Here is a 20,877-nt window from a genome sequence, read left to right on the forward strand (position 1 = left end):
GGAAGCAGCAAACAAATAACAGGATCAACAGAGATAAATTCTACCCCAACTAAAAAAAAAAACTGCATGTTTCTAACAGCGTGATCAGTGACGTAGCAAACCCCGGGAAAATATTGGAGATGTAGCTTTTTTGAAAGATGGAGAGGGACGTTCTAAAACGCTTAACGTGAAAAAGCTTAACGTTGTTTAATGTAGCTGTTACCTAAACAACGATCAATCATCACCATATTTACCATGGCCATATCTTGTCATAAACACTTAAACCTGTCAAAAAAACTAAAGTGAAATCCAACGATTATAGAAGTTATCTTCATTGGTGTCTATGGCGAGGAAAAAGCTTAACGTGGCTACCTAAACCTAAACAACGATCAATTATCACCATATTTCTCTCACATATTGCTCCTCATAACCAGTACAAACTGTCAAAAAATCGGACCCAAAGTCCGATTACTATGGACGGTAGCTGACATTAAGCGTGTCTGCTTCATTAAGGGATATTGTAAGGAAAAAGCTTAACGTGAAAAAGCTTAACGTGGCTATTTTTATTGCATTTGTTCAGAAATTACCAATGTTTTTTATGTATGAATTCAATTTTAGTAGGGTTTTTAGTAGGGTTTTTATGTAAAAAAAACAAACAAACAAACTATATACAGAACAAGTTTTGCAACAATGAATACAACACAGGCGGTTGCAATTATGAAGTAGGCCTAATTTATGTAAGTTATGAAGTTAAGCTTTTTCCTTACAATATCCCTTATTGAAGCAGACCACGCTTAATGTCAGCTACCGTCCATAGTAATCGGACTTTGGGTCCGATTTTTTGACAGTTTGTACTAGTTATGAGGAGCAATATGTGAGAGAAATATGGTGATAATTGATCGATGTTTAGGTACATTAAGCCACGTTTAGCTTTTTCCTCGCCATAGACACCAATGAAGAAGAAAACGTTACCGTGAGATAACTTCTATAATCGTTGGATTTCAGTTTAGTTTTTTTGACAGGTTTAGCTAACGCTAAAGCCCAAGGACGCAGAGTTGGCTAATTTCCTCCTGAACGGGTTAGCATTAGCTTCAGGCTAATTTATCCGGGCTTCAAGGGACGGACATTTTATGTAATTTCAACATTCGTGTACTCACATTGAATTATATAGAGTACTCGAGTTGGTTACTCGCAAAAATAATTGAGACACGGCCAGTAAAGTGATTCCGACTCTCCTGGCTAACGCAGCCATGCTAACGGAGGGGGGCTGTAAATCTGGAAGAGAGCACCGTGAACTTGCAGTGTGTTTAGTCGATTGTTGCCGTAATTCTAGCGTTAAGCAGTCGGGTGGAAAAGGACTGCAAGTTAGTGGTATTTTTAGCGATACCTATTGTCTAAGCCAAGGAAGTGTAGCTACCTGTCTGGCGTGTGGAAAGGACGTCGAGGTTGTGTTTTTTTTTTTTAGCGTTTCCTACTGTAGCTAGCTAATTCTAATAAAAAGTGTGACTGTCAGTTGGGTACAGAGCTCTGCGTGAGCACGGACTTTTATTACTGTTAAGTTAGCCAGCATCTAACGTTAGCTACTCCGGGGGCTGTAAAGTAATGTCTGGCTCCCTCTGTGAGACAAGCGTCTAGCAACATTGTTGCGGATGCTGCGGTTTCAGACTGGCAACCTCCGTGAACCCCAGGGTGGGGGGACCATATATTGCACTTTTAAATCTTTCCTCTGTCTCCATTCTCCTCCTGCTGGTGCACTCCTCCTCTGAGAGAGAGAGAGCTGCTTGAGGGGAAACAGGTTTGCTGAAAATGTAGTCCAATAACTGCTATGCATAGAGACTGCTTCTCCCCTATTTCCACCGAAAGCCTGTACCCACTGACACATCATTCTGCTCTGACTGGGTATGGCTACCCTTTTTTCTGTAGTTTTATATTTCTTTGTGTAAACAAATTTAAACGTTACTTTTATCTTACAGTAGTGGGAGTGCAGTATGCTAACTTACATTTTCGTACTCGCCTATTCTTTAGCTAACTTTGTATGGCATGTGTCACTCCCGCCCCAACAGTTGCGATGCCCCTGTCAGCTATCCGCTCGTGCTCCCGAAACGTGAAAAAAAGGTGTTCTTGGTAGGCTATCCAGCAATCAAGTAAAGGTAGAAGCTGCAACAAGTGAAGTAGATTGGACGAAGGGTTCATGGAATATTTCAAAGACAGTCGCAGAGACACCCATACTTTCCATACACAGAGTCTTCCCGCTTTATTAGATTTCATCAAACCGGCCAAACTGCGACCCGCCTTTTGCCTTCAAAATAAAAGAGAACGTGTATTTCACGATGCAACACATGGTTACCGGTAATTACACTTTTTTCAGTCCTTTCATTGTAGTATTGGACGCAGTCCTTTGCCAAGATATAGAAATCTGTAGAATATTTTTTTCAGACCCTTTTGTTACTGATAGTTTACTGATAGTGAAGTTTTTATTCTGAAAATGTACACAGGAATCGCTACATTTTTGTTGTTGCAAGCTTAACAAGTATTTACACCCAGAGAAAGAGAGAGAGAGAGAGAGAGAGAGAGAGAGACTCAGCATCCCGTCCTGCAGGAGCGCTTTGCAGTCTCATTGAAGGAGCGCCACGTTGGGCTGAACCGACAACATGTCCTGTCTCTACATCAGAGGGATCTTACTCACTCTTTGTTGGGCTTCAGTTGTGAGTGATTCACTTTAACTTTACTTTTGCGAAAAGATTTTTTTTTATTCTGCCATGTAAAAAACTTGAATCTATCTTTGCAGGAAATGTACAGAGTTGTTAAAAAAAAACGAAACATTTCGAGAACTATGAGGGATTAAAAAATAGGCATTATTCATCTCCTATTTTTCCATTTCCATCTTCTACTGTATATACATGCGTTTTATTGATACATGCATTTTATTGACATATGGTGTGTAATGAGATTTAAAACAAGAGCCTGCATGCGGGGTCTGTGCATGAGTGTGTGGACACCTTGCATCTGTCTGGCACCTGATAAGCAGCTGTATAGGTTTTCACAGGTACAGAGTAATTTGCTCATCATTTACAAGTTGCATCATATAATACAGTATCAGACTGATTTTAAGTCAGAAGTATTTGAAGTGAGTGTGGAAATGTTAAGTGCAGCCCCAAACACAAGTAGCCTATGTATTATGTTGTGTGGATGGATATATGTATGCATGTATATGTGTACATAGGATTATATTGAGGTAGGCCTATCAGAATTAGCGTTATTGGCCAAGTATGTGTACATGTGTGCATACAAGGAATTTGACTTAGTTGTCTTTATTGCTCTTTTGTACTTACACAGAAATAGACATAACACACAAGGACAAAGCTGGACAAATTAAGGTTAAGAATTGACAGACTATTATGTACACTAGTATGTAAAATATATATGTATATATACAGTATGTATATACCGGTAAATATATAATATGTAAAAAGCACCAATGACCAGCAACAAAAAAATATATGGTAAAAACGCTGAAAATTCACTGGTTTTAGCTTCCATTCTGGTTTCATATGTAAGGATCTACTGGTTTTGTTAGTCTTCTATAATAATTAGCTGAAGTTAGTTTTGGACTATTCGTCTGACAAAACAATAGTGAAGGAAAAGATAGAAGTACAGGTTAGAGGCATGTATGTGAGTATATTTAAAAATTATGTATTGTGTTTATGCATTCACAAAAACATGGAACAGGTCTGTTGGAAAATGTATGCATGTGGGATGGAATAATAGCAACGGAAATGTTGATGGATTTCATTTTCCATTAGGCTACCCCTCCCACCTCCCACAAACACAAACAAATTGGATTAGATTATGCTACCTGAATTCACTTTATTTAAAAATAAATGAATGACTTTTGTTTGCTGATGTTACCACTTTATTTACTATGTGCAGTAATTGTTCATTTCATCTTGGCAAATCAACTGTGAAAAGGGAGATAGGCACAAACTGCACAAAACAAATGCACATTCACATGCCGACAGCCTGTTTTTATCGACAGCTTCATAAAGTTAATATCAGATGGGCATCTTGCTAATTTCCACCCTGGAATAGAAGTATGAGAAGCGGGCAAACAGGTAGAATGATCATCAGTGTGACAGAGAGAGAGTGAGAACAGGGCAGACACTCATCAACATGTTCCACTTCAGTCTATTCACTCTCAATGCTCAGAACTGCGGAGAATTATAATAAACTACCGGGGTCCATCACACACTCACACAGGCGCACACACACACACACACACACACACACACACATACACACACACACACACATACAGATGAGAGACCATGGTCTCCTTGAATTTTCAGATATAATTGACATTCTGCACTTTAAGCCGAGAGAACAAAAATAAGAAAATATTTTTAAAAATATGAAACGTTTTGTCCAATCATATTTTTTGACTGGTGAAATAGTAGGTTATGGTCAGATATACATATACCTTGTCTTGACTTAAACCTGAATCACCTCACAAGCAGCCAGCAGATTTTTATACATTGCCATTTCCATTTTTGTTAGACATTTTGAGAAATATACTTATTATTTTTTATGCCTAGAGTACACTGTACAAAAATTCAAAGCTAACGTTTCCAGCATAACGACTGGAAACTGCTCGCTAAACCCAAGAAATTGGACAGCACATAACATAACTGTAAAAAATACAATTTTTCTTTTTCATATTTCTATACAAGATATACAGTACATGTGTAAATTATTTACCTTCAGATGTACTGGTAGGCTAGCTGTTTCTGTTTTCAGTCTTTATGCTACGCTACGCTAACCAGTTGCTCGTTCCAGATTCATATTTAATGTACATATCAGGCTTGTGCACAATTCAGAATTGAATTGAGAATGAATCCTAAATTCCACTTCAATTCTTGAATTTGAATGAATGTAAAAAAAGGATCTAGAATTACAATTTAAATTTGAATTAAAGGAAGCCGAATTGCCATTCAATAAAAATTCTAAGAAATTTGTATACATAATTTAGGTGAAGTGTTTAATAATGAAGCTTTACAAAATTTGTCAGATATGATTGCATTACATATTCTATAAATTATATTAGTTTGAACTACTTGTACAGTTTACATGAACAGGAAATGTTTTCCCCCAGCAATGAATGTTAAAAGCTCAAGTCACTGAACAAATAATTAAGTTTGATTTATTGTAACTGTAATTTGTGGAACATGATGGAACATGACTCCATTTCCCAGAATGCTTATTATCTATATTTTGAAACAAAATGTATGGAGGGTTGAGGAGTGACTAGTTACGTGTAATGAAACTATGTTATTAAATTACAAAATGATTGTAATTGTATTTAGTTGTATTACTGTGGTAAATATGTAATTCAACTAGTTACTTATCAAATTAAAAGGAAATCGCTTTGCATTTATAAAGTAATCCAAATAAAGTAATCCAAACCACAATGATAAAGGGTAACTTATAACAGTAAGCAATTAAATTTCCATAGTAACCTTCCTAACACTGAATGTATGTGAGAGTCAACACATTCTTTCTGTTGTGCGACTGTGTGGAATTTCTTTGAAGTGATTCAATAAATTTTATTCCACTTACTGTAATTCTAGATCAAATTTAAATTCAATTTCCTGTGGGGCGCAGTCAATTCAATTCATGTTCCAATTCATGAATTGAATGGAGGCCAATTTAGAAATTCTGAATTTTGCACAAGCCTGGTACATATATGACAGTGTTATCAATATTCCTATCTAACTCTGAGTAAGGCACCTAACCACATTTCATGTTGTAGTTTTTTATATCCTGTGCCACCACAGCAGCAGTGTAAAAGTGCACCTAATTCACTGTTGAAAATCGAAGTGAACATCTGCAAAGTGAGCTCAATTCGATGGCCCCTTTTTGGGTAGTTAGTGGATAATGGACTTCAGCCCTCAGAGAACATTTTTACAGCAGACTGCACGCTAACCTGGCAGTGTAACGGGGCCTTTAGCTTTGCATTCAGTTTCATGGCTCATGTTATCCAGACTCACCTTATGCAGCCTCCAATCTCCCTTCTAATGTCTTTGTGTTTGTGTCTCCTAAATGCAGCATGGTGTCTCCCTTTATCCCATCATGCCTTTAAAATGCATGAGCATGTCATCAGCCACCCTGTCTTGACTCTTTGTTCCTCACCCCCTGCCATTCAAAGCTTTGCTCACTTTCTCTAAACTGCACACCATTCTCATGTATAACATATCTTTACAGCATCACCTTGCATATACAGGGAAGCCATGTGTGGTACATTACATGAACCCATCTGACGCACAATGTGCTATTTAGGCAATGCTTTTGTGTTGTGTGCTTTATAGTAACAATTGCATATTCTTTCAGTTTTTAATATAAATGCTCTAACTCTGGCGCTGTGTATTCCACGTTAAAAAATATATTATAACAACATCCATAGTTAAGCAGATAACAATATACTGTTACAACTGCATACATGTCCCACCTTGAAGGACATTTACCGTAAACTCTGGTTTCTCTGCAGGGGCCGAGGTAAACCATTATTCCACCAGTCCCCCGCCTGCCTTTGAATTGGAAGAGCAGTAATTGCTGCATAAATTGCACAATGACACCTCTCATTAAATTATTAGCATTGCATTAAGAAAAAAGAGGACTGGCAGCGATTTGCTCAGGTTGCTTCCGACACATCTGTACCACGTTAGTCTTGCTTTGCCAGACCCTCCTCTAAAGCGCGCTGGTTCCACATTAATGGAGGGAGAGATGATACAGAGAGGTTGCTTTGTTCCTACCTATTTAAAGAAAATGGGGAAAAACGTTTTTTTTTGACAACAACTGTCAGGAGGATTGTGTTCAATTCCACCTAGTTTTCTCTATTGTGTTTATTCTGTAGGTGGTTTTGAAATAGTTGCTAAAGTGGTTTGTTATTCTGCACAAACACAAGCTTCAGCTTTTTTCCAAGAATCCCATTATATGTGTGTATGTGTGAGATGGGGAACAAGTTGGCAGTTAAGAAGCAAACCCAGGAGAAAGGGCCGAGGTGAGGGATTGCATGGAGAAACAAAAATGGAGAGTTTTGATTCAAACCAATTTCACCTATGGTTATCTCTTTTCAAATGTATCCTGAAGATTTTCAAGGCGCGGAATTATTTTTGATTTAATGCCCAGTCTGTTGGGTTTAAGTTATTCTAATGCCAGGGCTTTGCCTTTGGTGTGAATCTCAAAGGCAAACTGTTTGGCTTGATTGAATGAGAAGATTAGATGTCTTCTCTATTGACACTTCATGGAAATATTGATCAATATGTCAAATACATGAATATGTTTGAATCTAAAAATCCCGATTTGAAACTCATGAATTTACTTATTTTACTTTTATGATTAAATATGGAAATCTGTGCATTTTTTGTACACTGCCGTTACACGTTCAGCATTTTAATGTCAATTTCCGAAGTGATTTTTTGTTTTTCCAATAACATCATACCCTCACTCAGTTCAAATCCAATGCACGCCATTATGATAATAAAAAGCTGGTTCTATGCAAGGCGTACTCAGTCATGTAATTTCATGAAATGGCTCCAGGTGGGTTTTGTATGGGTGCAGATGTTGCTGTTTGCCCTTCAGAGAAACTCATAGATATTTTTAATGGAAAATGTTTATAACGCACATCCTATTGGATGACACTCAGAAAGCTGGTGAGCGGGGGAAACTCTCCAGAGGGAGTGTTTGTGGTCTCAGAGGACTTTAGCCTCTGAAGCCTCTTTTCATTAAGAGTTACCTCAGGTGTTTCAACATGCGATAGAACTTAGCTGAATCCAGGACAAAAGTACGTGCAATATGCCTATCAATAGAAGAGACGACTTCAGTAAGGCTGTGTTTGCAACCTGTTGGGCTGTCCTCTGTGTTTTTAGGTCTTTATCTTCAAAAACCAAATGAGAAACTCAAATAGCGGCCTCAAAATTACTCAGTATGGGAAAAACTAAGTGCAATACATTCTTAAAATCTCAAGTTATTTTGGAAATGTAGGGGCAGAGGGGCATTGTAATATCTGCCTATAAGTACCAATTTGTTCTACTTTTGTCTGCATTTGCTTTGCTTTTCTATGTAACACACACACACACGCACACTCTCATTCCTTCCTTTCACATCCTAGCCACTATAACTAGATAATGATTTTTTCATGCAGTGACTGAAAAAATGAGCTTTTGTTGCTGGTTGTTTGTTGTCTTTTTCATGGCAAATTATGTACCAGACTGCCTGTGATATCTCAAATTATGTTTCTTTAAACATATTTTTTGTTTTTGATTAAGTCAATAGCAGTGTAATAAAAAATTAAGGTACATTACCATATGAAAGCAGATATTAAATGATGACAAAATGTGTAGGTTAATAGGAAGAAAGCAGATAGATACTGTACTTCAGTAGCAACACCATGGACAACTTTAATCAGGAAACACACACTGTTGCGGTGTGTTGTTGAAGCTAACAAGAAATGGCCCTGCCCTGCCATTTAAATCCAAGACCCCTTGAATTTACCTGCAGAATGAGATAAAAAACAAAATTAAATGTAACACAAAAATTACACTAAATAGCGAGAACAAACACTCTCACACACACACTCACAGTGTTGCGGTACAGTCCAAAGGATAACTACCACATTCATGACAATCCTTTGCTTATTTGGACCACACTTCCCTCATCCACTCTCCTCCATATGTTACCCTCAACATCTACCTTCCATCGGTTCCTTTTTCATCAGAAACTGGAGGGAGGAGCAGGAGCAGAATAACAGAAAGATCTCTGAGCGGCACTAAACGGATGAAGCATGGAGTTGTTGGAGGCCAAAACAATCATTGGTGTCTTTAGGAACAAATTCTTTTAATTAATTTTCTGAGCTTTCCCTCTATGTGCGCAGTGGTTAAAGTCCCCATATTAGCTCATTTTCAGGTTCATAATTGTATTTTGAGGTTGTTCCAGAATAGCTATACATGGTTTCATTTTCAGAAAACACCATATTTTTGTTGTACTGCACATTGCTGCAGATCCTGTTTTCATCCTGTGTGTTTAGTTCTCTGTTTTACCTACAGAGTGAGACATCTCACTTCTATACTATCTTTGTTGGGAGTCGCACATGTGCAGTAGCTAGGTACGATCACATCAGCTAGATAACTCTTTCTCCAACTTTGGTCAGTACCAGGCAGGATTAGCTGGGAGACTTCTTCTAAATGAGGGCACACTTATGGAATACCTGCAGAACAGGGACATGTAAGTAGTTCTTTTGTATAGTAGATTATGATTAATTAGTGTGTGTTGTAGCAGTGTTTTACCATTGAGAACGAACTAGCATTCTAGCGCTAGAATGTGCTACGGTTAGCCACCTCGTCTCGGCTAGTGACGTAGAAAGCCTCTCAGAATTTGAACAGCTCACCCAGAGACTGAAGGAAGAGGACATGCAGAAACCCGTATCTCACTCAAAACCGCATGGAGAGTTTTTTATTTTTCCAAGTTTGTATGTGTGTGGAAGTACCAGAGACACAAAATAACTGTGTTGAAAAAAAAAAAAATTTCATAATATGCCACCAATGGAAATATTTTTTTTTTTGGCAAAAGGTTACTGTTTTAGGTGGGAAGCTTTTTCCCACTAAAGGCAAAATGAGTCACTACCCAGAAATTGACATATGCATAAAATGCCTTTTTTATGGAATTACAGACTGCGAAGCCACTGCGTCCTCTGCTTGAATGTCTGTTTAGATCTAATTAAGCATTCCTTCCTTCCTTCTTTCCTACCTCTAGGCCTTGTCAAGCCTGCACCCGGAATGCGAGTACATATTTCAACTGGAGAAAGAGGAGCGTCACTGCCTTCAGTACATTGCAGAGCAGAGCAACAGAACCACAGAAGGTATGTTTTCCGTTTTAGAATCACCCTGCAGAAGTATAGCTCATATAAATCCAGGCGTGCCTGTAATTGTGATATGAAATATACTGCAAATGTTCACATTAAGTACAAGAGTCTAAAGCTGGAATAAATGCATCACAAAGAATCATCACCAGAGTGTCCCAACTGCAGAATGAAATCGCACTGGTTGATTTATCACTGTGATGCATCCGTAGAGGAGAACATTATGGATAGTTACATAAGGATTTATGTATGTTATCTATCTCAAGATAAAGGTCTTGGTTGCAGATCTACAGTACTTCCTCATTCTTGTTTTAATACAATTTACAAAGAGGCGTATGTTATGGCTTTGAGGAATGTCGTTGGGGGTATTGTGCATGATACACCCCATTTACCTCTACTGTATCTCCATGAGTATATATTTAAACCGTGTGTATTACAGGCAGCGTTGTATGGCAGTGCATATGAATGTGTGTTTATGGAATCTCTCTTAGAATTAACTACCCCAATAGACACAAACTTACCTTCTTTCTACTTTTCCGAAAAGGTTGTCAGCCATTCTGGGATGCAATTGCCTGCTGGCCTCATGCAGAAGTTGGGGAAACAGTCCAAACAGCTTGTCCTGCCATCTTCTCCCTCTTCAGAAACAACACAGGTGAGTAAAGGATCCCATGGTGACACAGTAAAGGGGGTGTTGGGATAATGACCAGAGCAGTAAAAGGTGTTTTTGATCCTGATCATTTCATAAAGGATGTGTATTTGTTTATTTCACTAGCAGCCCTGTGAGGCTGTGCTTTGAGCTACATGCTAATGCTGCGTTCAAGTCATATTGGATGGATGGCAGAAATGGAAAAGATTTCTATTTTAACAACAAGCAAGCTTTCATATGACAACTCACTGCGGTGGTATGATAACAGAGTTGGTTGTGTGAGAGTTAAAATACTATGCATCGACACAATTACAATATATCCTTCAAATGTGGACATACCCACTGCCATCATGGCTAAAAACATTAAACATTTGAACTCTTTCTCTTGACAAGTGAATCTAATCTGAAGTGATCTCGTTATGGCTGACCTTTTGATATCTTGGCCTTTCACCTCAGGTTCAGTGAGCCGTAACTGCACCAGCGGAGGTTGGTCCAGGCATTTCCCACCGTACCACATCGCCTGCAGTGTGGATGATGACATTCCTGAGGTGAGAGTTGCTGGGGGCGAAGCAGTTAAGGAGGTCTGACTCCAGAATCCAGACGTCATGACAGGACGAGAAGGAACAGAAGCAAGGAGGAACTGATAAAAAATCTAACAATAAAAACAGGGACAAATGCAGACCGCGTGGCAACTTCCTAAATTAACAGACTGAAAAAGCTAAATTAGAAAAGAAAAATGTACCATGTTACAAGAGGTTATGTCAAAATTGTCGTTGCAACCTGTTAGACTGTAATGGAGTGAAACAGTCGCCCATACACCTACGTTTGTTACTTTTTAGTGTAGTTTAGATTTGAGTATGTATGCTTACTGGCTCACAGCCTCTCAAGAGCAGAACAGAAAATCTATTCAAACATAATTGTGCGTCATGTTAAAATACTTTCGCAAGGCAGTAAGTGAATTAAATGTCACCCATCAAGTAATAGCTGAAATTATTATTTTTAAAATGATCTTGTTTCACAAAGAGAGAATGGGGCTTAATCGTACTTAACAGTGTGGAGGATAATTATTAGTAACTGATTTTGGTGCTATTCAGACCATCTTTTGTTTGCGTTTTCCAATAACGGGCAAAATCTCAGTAATTACAAGTTCTCGTGTAATTAAGTTGCTTCAGTGCTTTATCTACTTTTTTGAGTTAATTTCAGTAGTCTGCTTAGTCCAGTCATGCTGCCATTAGGCTCAGCCTCAAAATGTGGAGAAAGCTTTCTTGCTTGTAATGCCACAGTCATCTCTTCAATACAGTTGAGTCCTGGCTTGTCTGCAATTTGGTGTCACTTTGAGGCATTGCATACATTTTGAGGCCTGGAAGCATTTTGAAAAGCCTGGACGTTGAAGTATAAGGTTCTTTAATACAAAATCTTTTTTCTCGTCTTGCTTCCAGACAGAGCAGTTATACTTTGCCACAGTGAAGCTGATATACACCGTTGGCTACAGTATCTCTCTAGTGGTGCTGGCTGTTGCTGTATTCATCCTGTTGCTCTTCAGGTAAGAACAGATGACATTGAAATAAGTTGTTTGTCCAGACAATAGGCAGACAGACTTTTATTCAATTTTTCATCAGTAACCGGTGCATTATGGTAATCTTTAGGCCATTGCATTCTCCACAGATTCAAGAAGCAATCACAACAATATTGTTGAACTGTAATCCAAAAATGATTATTACAAGAGTGACGGCTTTGATAGTGCTATTAGCTTTGACACATTTAAAAAGGCGTCCTTGTGTACTATATTAGAGGGATAGTATAATACGTTTGCACTTTCTTGTTGAGAGTTTGAAGAGAAGTTTGAGATGTATCGGTCTTCTCATCTAACTCTTGCAAATGAGCATTTTTCCCAAAATGCAGTACTTTTCTTTTAGGAAGAGAAGCAATGCTGTTGTGAACAAGGTTTTTGTAGTTTTGCAATTTTCATTAGTTTTTATTTTTATTTCTAGTTTAGTTTATTTTTTATTTTTGGAAATTGCTTAGTTTTAGTTTAGTTTTTATTAGTTTTAGTTATGTCTTTTTTGAAATATGGGTTATTTGTCAGGGGCAAGATTCTAAAAAGGTCAGAAAAAGTATTGTGTAATAATAACTCAACAACATCATACAATTTTAAAAATATGCATTCACAATGTATTCAACAATAACACCGATACATACAATGTACACACGATGAGCACAAATATGTAAACCGTCTACACAAGGCGCTGCAATAAGTGCAAAATGTGTAAGTGGAGTGTACCAGGAAAAAAACCTAAATAGCCAATGGACTAAAGAAGACATACAGGAACTGGTGTTTAAACTTTGGTTTGAGTAAAGTGGTGAACTTTTTGAAGTCAATCGACTCACACAGTTGTGTAGACACCCCAGTATTAATCCACATATTAACCCACGCTTCTTCATGCTTATGGTGTTTCTGCATATTTACTAACCAGCTACTGGGTTGCCGGTAAAATCCCGCCTGCAGTGTTCTCTGTCCTACGGTTGTCTCCATCATGCTGCCCGGCCCTGTACCCATACATCCATGCCCTGTACGGGGGTTAGCTTCTGCAGGGGGGCTTGGCGTTCTCAGACATTACTTTACAGTTTTAGTTTTCGTTTTTTTTGCAATGCCTCGTTTTTATTTTTGTTTCAGTTTACAACAATGTTTTTTCCCACCTAGTTTTTGTTATTTTGTCCATTTTTGTTAAGTATTATAACCTTGGTTGGGAAAAGTCATTTTAAAGTACAAATCAAACATAACTGTAATGAAATGGTGTTATGATGCTAATAACTCACCATAATTTTCCATCTGATGATTCCTGATGTACTTCTCCTTCCTACATACTCCTTTGCCACTATTTTCCATCTTGGATGTGGACCCCTATTGAAAGGTCCGATAGTCCACTTAACAACTGATTGTCACAATGTTAAGGGTTTCCTTGCGCTCCCTTAAGCTTTTCTATAGTTCACTGGATTCAAAGAAGTAGGAGCATGTACAGCAGAAACACAAAACCTCTTTGTTTATGGTTTCTTATTTTCTTCATCCAGCGGGCTTAGAAATCTGTTATGAAAATCTCTTTAAAATCACAGTTCCATAACTTTCATCTCTGGTTTAATGTTATTTATTGTCAAACCCTAAACTGATCATCATACTGTGTCAACTGCTTATAAAAAACCATGGACACCGTGGTGTTAGATAGGGTTTAACAATGTGTTGTGAAGCAGAACTTATTTTGACCATCTGGCTGACTTATTCTCTGATCAAACCATCTGGCTTTGATATGTTTTTGTGCATTAGACAACACTACAGTAAATTCATTACATGTGTGTCACCTTATTTTTCAGGAGGCTGCGTTGTGCCAGGAACTTCATTCACATTCAGCTCTTCATCACATTTATCTTGAGAGCTGTGGCGGTGTTCATAAAGGATGCAACTCTGTTCTCGAATGACGACACCAACCACTGCACCCTTTCCACAGTAAGATAATGACAATGCCGGGAAAAGGAATTCCGACGGGCGGATTCCTCATCGCATATCGATTGTGCACCTCAGCTCGTGTACTAATCCCCCCTTACAGTTCTCTCTGTGTTCTTCTTTTCCTTCCTGTGTTTTTTTCCGTCCAGTTTGCCTGTAAGGCATCTGTGGTCTTCTGTCACTACTGTGTAATGTCTAATTTTTTCTGGCTCCTGGTGGAGGCGGTGTACCTCAATTCCCTGCTGCTTTCGTCTTTTAATCACAGCCGTCGGTGCCTCTGGGGCTTCAGCCTGCTGGGATGGGGTGAGAGACCTTGACATTTACAGTTTCCTCAACATATGTCACGCTGAGCTGCAGAGTTTGGTTTGATTTTATGATATCCCTGTATGATAATTGCTATTTAAAAAATAAATTAAAAAAATGAACATTTGTAGGTAATATATGCAAGGATTACAAAATGAGGGGGCTTGAGACTGGATCATATATATCTACAGATACTTGAATTTTACTCTCTGCATTACATGTAGTATGTTGGCTCAAGGTTAGTTACACTCGTGACAAGAGAAAAAATCTACAATAATAATAGTTATTAATGCAAATTGATTGAAATGTTTGCAAGTGCACTCATGTCCACATTGGCTTGTGTGGGCCAAGGCACTGCTGTTAATTTTGTTTATGCAGCCAGTGCATTAAGTGCAAAATGTTTTTCTGCTTTTTTGATCTGAGCGTTTTTTATTAATATCCCTAAAATGTGATACTCCAGACGGTTATTCTCCTGATTCTCTAACACTGGCACTGTGCGATTTGCAGTTTCCAGTCCATGTCTCTTTATATTGGACACTCGCCTTGTGTTGCAGATTTTCTTTCTTTGCATATCAGATTTTTGGGATTTTTAAATCAGTGTGTGTATTGATTGCATCTAACTGACATTAGTTTTTCTTTTTTGCCTCTCCACAGGTGTACCTGTGCTCTTCATTGTCCTGTGGATTGGATCAAGGGTGTATTTTGAGGACACAGAGTATGTATAAACTTCTACTGCTTCTATCTCCACAAGCACATTTACTTTCTATCCTGTCCTACATTGACACCCCATTCCAACATGAATAATGACAAACAGAGCCACAGTGTATCATTTTCTTAAGATTTACTGATATACAATATAGTTTTTTGCGGAAGAAACACACCGATAAGACAGGAGGTGAGACATTACACTTTTAAACCTTTAAAACAAATGTGTAATTTGTGCTCAATTTGTACTCATTTCTTTTTGTTTCTGGTTATGAGTTGATTTTTGTTCCATGGCCAGTTGAAGTCATTGTCCATCACACCTAAAATAAATTCTGCAGGCAGATTATAGAGCACATTTCTATTGTTCACATTCTCGTCAATGACTTCGTTGTAGACCGTGGACTTTCTGTGTCTCGCTGAGGTGTGGGAGCAGAGCGATGGTTTCTTCTACCTGAACCAAGCAGTCTGCATGCATGGATTTGTTGACATCTGTAAACCCTGTTCATCCCGGAGGGGAGGTGGTCTCGCACTGCTCTATTGTGACAACTTAAAGTATTACACCCCTGCCCGCTCACTGAGATCCTCCTCAACAAGCCTACGGCATGTCCCTAGTGTGAACTTCAGCACCTTTATGAGATGACTTTAATTTTACTGTCCTGACTTTGGGTTTCATGAAAGGCGCTTTAAATAAAATGTATTATTATTATATTATTATATTATTATTATTGTTATTATTATTTCAAAATGTCTTCCTACATAGATGTTGGGACATCAATGAGGATTCGCCCTATTGGTGGATCATCAAGGGACCAATTGTTGTGTCTATAACGGTAAATACTCCTATAAAAGATATTTGTGTAATCATGCACCCATGCAGATTATTTGTTTTTATGCATATTAGAATAGAGAGTCTTGATTTTATCATTCTTGCTTTTTCAATCCACAGGTCAATTTTATACTCTTCATGAACATCATCAGAATCCTGATACAGAAGCTCAATCCTCGGCTGATCCACTTCAATAACTCCTCTCAGTACAGGTAATGCTTAAGCTGCACACACAGTATGAGAGGCTGAACTCAGCAGTGATACAGTATCTCCTACTTTGGACATTACTACATGCACTGCTTTTATCAAATTTAGCTTTCATCTTTTCTCACACAATCTTGGATTTTCAAAATTGCGTCCATGTGACTTGTTTATCTCATACTGTTGAATGGACACCTTTTCAAATACTTTTTCACTTACTTTAATACTTTTCCACCCTGATAAGTTTACACTTTGATGTAGCAAAAGATGCAAGTTTTTGTGAAAACATTTGATGCACCACAGTTGGCAATGCATAATTCATTCAGTCACTGTTCAACCTCAAACTAGTCAGTCTGGGCACGTCTACCTTTTCACCTCCCAGAATGCATAATTTCTAATTGAAACAGGCTCACTAATTGGTTGAAAGTGTTCAGGGACATCATGCATATCCGGATCTTATTAAAGACATACAGCACCAAAGGTATGTAAGCTAAATGAAGCTTGAATCAATTGCACCAGGTAATAATTGATATGTTCCCCTTCAAATAAAAAACATCACCTCTGCACTCACATTTTATTATCCTCACTTTGAATCATGCACCTGCTGCAACCTTTCTCCTCATTAGCAAAAGCCGTGTATAGACTGACGCACACACACACACACACACACACACACACACACACACACACACACACACACACACACACACACACACAAGCTGCTCTTGATTGGTATCTGATTACTAGGGTTGCTTCATGCATGATGCTTTGCTGGAGCAGCATTCATATTAGACGCTCACTAAATTACTCCCTGAGTTAGCTTCACCTCCTGCATCTTGTTTCTTTTCTTTTGTGCAACAGACGCCTGACTAAGTCTACCCTCCTCCTCATCCCTTTGTTTGGTACTCACTACATGGTCTTCAATTTTCTGCCTGACTACTTCAATGTTAACCTGCGCCTCTGTATTGAGCTCTGCATGGGATCCTTCCAGGTACACACATACAAGTGCTAATTTACAAATGCGTTGAACAAGCTGTTTAATAAAACCTAATCTTAAAGTTCACCTTTCCACAGACAATTTATGTAAACAAGAGTGAGAGTCTAGATCCATGCTATTAGCTCTGTGAGACTGTACTTATGGCTTCCTCCACTTCATGTCGCATGTGGCACAGACAGGCGGGTTTGCTTGTCAGCTTGCCAAGTTGAGTTTTAATTTTGTCCCCCTTCCTGTAATTAAATTAATTAAGCACAGAGGTGGCACTAAAGTATGGAACATACTGGTAACAAAGGTGCCCAAATAGCTGTAACCCAGGCTTTGTTTATAAAAGAGGTAAAACAAGTAAGTCCAATTTAATTCTGCATAATTTAGTATAAAGATAAGAGCAGAGTGTACAGCCTTTTCCTTTAAATTACACATATACATACAGCGTATTAATGAGGTAGAAATCCAAACCATTCATTATTCCACTTGTTTGCTGGCTGCGTTAGAGAAAGATAATCATTTTTCCCAAACCCATTTTTACTTTTTCAGCTCTCATTTGTCAAGCTATATCTTCACATGAGCAGCGTTTTAAATGTTCCGACTCATTCTAAGTGTTAATGATTATCACCATCTCTCTTACAGGGGCTTCTTGTAGCGATTCTCTATTGCTTTCTTAATCAAGAGGTCAGTACATAGCCACACAACTCTCAAGCATTTCCTATAACATATTCAACAAGCACACAGGTATTGTACAGCTCTCTGCTGCACAATAAACCAGTTTACCTGGATCACATACCAGTTAGGGGGGAGTGGTTAAGAGTTATCAAGGCTTAAAAAGCAAAATAATTAGTGCCTCTCTTCCCCTTATTGCATAGGGGAAGGACCTTGAGCTCTTATGTAACCACCAACATTAATGTGAGGCCAACCCCACACATGCTGTTGAATACTTAGTAAACAATAACTCTTAACCCATGTTCATCTGTTTGGTGCTTTGGGGCGTCATTTATAATACTTGGAATTTACTCAATTATCATATAGACCAATAAATGTATTTAATCTATGTCTATATCCTCTTATAGATACAAAGAATATTGTTGATCGCCATGGTTTATCAAAGAATAATGTTTAGAGGAAAATGCCAGAGGAAATGCATGATATCTAATTGCTTCATAGATTTTACGATACTCCATTAAAATGCCACATAAATTAGATGACTTAATATCCAATAAAATGCCTTGTGATGCAATGGGGAAGAAATTATAAAATGTAGTGTTCAAGTTTTACCTGGCTAGTTTATCCTAAGTTCAGAGAAATAGGGCAAGAATTTGTAGATAATCTATATTTAAAGAAATATATGTGGCATATCTTAATAGTTAGAAAAATTTTGAGTATGTGTGTTTGACAGGTCCAAAAAGAAGTCCACATGCAGTGGCTGAGGTGGCAGGGGCGGAGCTATGGTGTGGTCTCACCTGCTGCAAAATGCAGCCAGATGGACACACCTTTCTAGTAGTGGCCTTCCCCCTCATCCTACAGGTTATTTGGACATCGACTGAAGATTGTTTCTGTGCACGTCATCGTCTCCAATGGGCTGCACAGTTCGCACAATACCAATGGTTCACCACATCTGTAAGTTTTCATTCCAAACTTGATAATAGACTTTTTACTAGCTGCGCTCCTTCTGCCAGAATGGAGGAACTAAGGTGAACTTACCAATGGAAAATGATTCTGAAACCTCATGACATTTTACTTACACTTTTCAAGACAGATCCTACCCATTTCATATGCATTTCCCATGTGGCAACAACTTTAGAAAGCTTCAAGTTTTCCTTGGGGACCTCACTTGTCAAATTAAAGAGTGCTAATTTTACTGAGCTGAGAGTTTCGAATAACGGTTAGAGAACCATCAATGAGAAAGTAAATAGTTTCAACAGATATATGTTTTGCCCAGCTAAACAATGCACTTTTGTTGAGTGTACATTTTAAATGTCCCATATTATGCTAGTTTTCTGATTCATTCTGTCTGAAATGTTCTCTTCTGGCATGGAAATATCTCTTTTTATAATATGGGATGGTAAAGAGTTGAGATGAGATGCTAAAGTAAGTATATTCAAAATTTGATTACAAATATCACAGATGCTACAGCTTAGCATGTTGAACATGTGAAGCTGTAGCCTACTGCCAAATGAATCATCATTCGTTTAATTGTATATTTATGTATGGGTTTGCTTATTTATTTATTAATTCACAGCATGGTGGCCAGGTTGGCTCAGTGGTAGAGCAGACGCACATGTACTTCAAGGTTTATGCCTCGATGCAGAGGTCCAGGGTTTGGATCCGACCGGTGATTATTTCCTGCATGTCGTCCCTTTCTCACCTAACTGTCCTGTCAAAAATAATCTTTAAAAAAAACATAATTCATAGTATGTGTTTACAGTAAGTAAGTAAGTATCAAGATAAAAATAAAAAAACTTAATTCCAGCTTAATAGACATATAGCTTGAAGTCACACTATGGCGTTAGCTGCTAAAGACATCTCTACTGCCATCTGAGATCCAGCAAAGGACAAGAAACCATGAATGGAAACTTTATCATAGTAATAAATCAAAATGATTTGACATCAATGTATATGATGCTAACATATCGTACAGTACTGTGAATTGCATGGTCATGTAAAGAATGAAAATAGAAACCAATTAAATTTGCGTTAGACCTTTTTGTGAGAATTTGGTTTTTGATCTCTTTTATTCCTCAAGGCCCTATCAAGTAAATAAAATAGATTGACATCAAGATATGACTAACATATACAGTACTGAATGCATGCAGTAAAGAATAAAAAATTCCCAATACAAATCTTAGATCTCTTTTGGAGAATTTTAGGTTGTCTTTATTCCTAAGGTGAAAAGATTATTATTATTATTTTTTTTAATTAAGATAAAGGTCATGCAAAGTATTGAATCACTTCCCAGTTCTGGAGCATCCGCAATCCTCGTTATGTAAACAAATGGTTTGCCTAAAACTGAATGTATAAACCAGTCATTTGTCAGACTTGTTGTATAGTCCCTTTTCTCTGTTGTTGCATTTGGATGTTGCTGCTTTTCTTGTGCCTCTCTGTAATGTTTTACTGCCTTGTGGAAAAAAACTGGTTCCTGCAAGTTCATGTATAAAACGTTTACTCAGCTTCATCATGGCTCTCTGCAACCTCTTTCACGAAATAAACATATAATCAGCTGGCAGCTACAGAATGTCCAATAAGTGATGCAAGCAAAAGCCATCAAAGTCTTTGTTGCTGCATGTAATTCAGATACAATCTTGATACAATATGCTGGTACTGGAATTGTATATAATTATTTATAAAGATTTTCATTCCTATAAACAATTTAAAAGTATTTTGTAATTTGTTTCCCTTTGCTTTATAAGGAAAACCTTATTATTGTTGTTCTTAAAAGCAATGGCATAACATTTGTCAATATGTCCTTTTTTTATGTCCTTTTTATCTTTATCTTCAAACATGGTATCTGTGTGTTTAAATACATATTAAGACCTTACAAAATATGAATAGTTGTATTTACCATATGTTATATTCCAAGTCTTATAGTTGAGCTTGTTAAACTGTGGAGTGTCTGTATAGCCCTGGTGGTGGAGAGGAGAAACGTTCAGAAAACCATCAGAAGATTTCTAATGGTTTCCAATTGAGAGACAAATAAAAACCATCAACCAGTAGATTCCTCACATTGTCTGTTTTGATGTCTGCATTCAAACGAGTACAGACATTTAAAAAGTCGCAGCTACAGGCACAAAAATAAACTACTGCTTCCGTGCTGTTCAGTGTG

The 20,877-nt window shown here is 37.8% G+C and overlaps 1 protein-coding gene across 1 annotated transcript; it reads left to right on the forward strand.

Moving 5' to 3' along the window:
- The first annotated feature begins 795 nt into the window (after positions 1–795).
- Positions 796–19,690, forward strand: ghrhrl (growth hormone releasing hormone receptor, like). Its single transcript, XM_032526893.1, has 13 exons — positions 796–2,684; positions 9,784–9,889; positions 10,434–10,541; positions 10,992–11,083; positions 11,975–12,078; positions 13,902–14,034; positions 14,181–14,334; positions 14,989–15,049; positions 15,800–15,869; positions 15,986–16,077; positions 16,928–17,057; positions 17,691–17,732; positions 18,454–19,690. The coding sequence occupies exons 1-13, from the start codon at positions 2,631–2,633 to the stop codon at positions 18,553–18,555; spliced, it is 1,248 nt and encodes a 415-aa protein (XP_032382784.1). The 5' UTR covers positions 796–2,630; the 3' UTR covers positions 18,556–19,690.
- The last annotated feature ends 1,187 nt before the right edge of the window (positions 19,691–20,877 follow it).

Source organism: Etheostoma spectabile, chromosome 9 (assembly GCF_008692095.1).
Source record: "Etheostoma spectabile isolate EspeVRDwgs_2016 chromosome 9, UIUC_Espe_1.0, whole genome shotgun sequence".
Lineage (NCBI taxonomy): Eukaryota > Metazoa > Chordata > Actinopteri > Perciformes > Percidae > Etheostoma > Etheostoma spectabile.

Coding starts and splice junctions, on each gene's coding strand:
- ghrhrl (XM_032526893.1), top strand. CDS start 2,631: ATGTCCTGTCTCTACATCAGAGGGATCTTACTCACTCTTTGTTGGGCT. Junction 9,890..10,433: donor GAGCAACAGAACCACAGAAG/GTATGTTTTCCG, acceptor TTTTCCGAAAAG/GTTGTCAGCCATTCTGGGAT. Junction 15,870..15,985: donor CAATTGTTGTGTCTATAACG/GTAAATACTCCT, acceptor TTCAATCCACAG/GTCAATTTTATACTCTTCAT.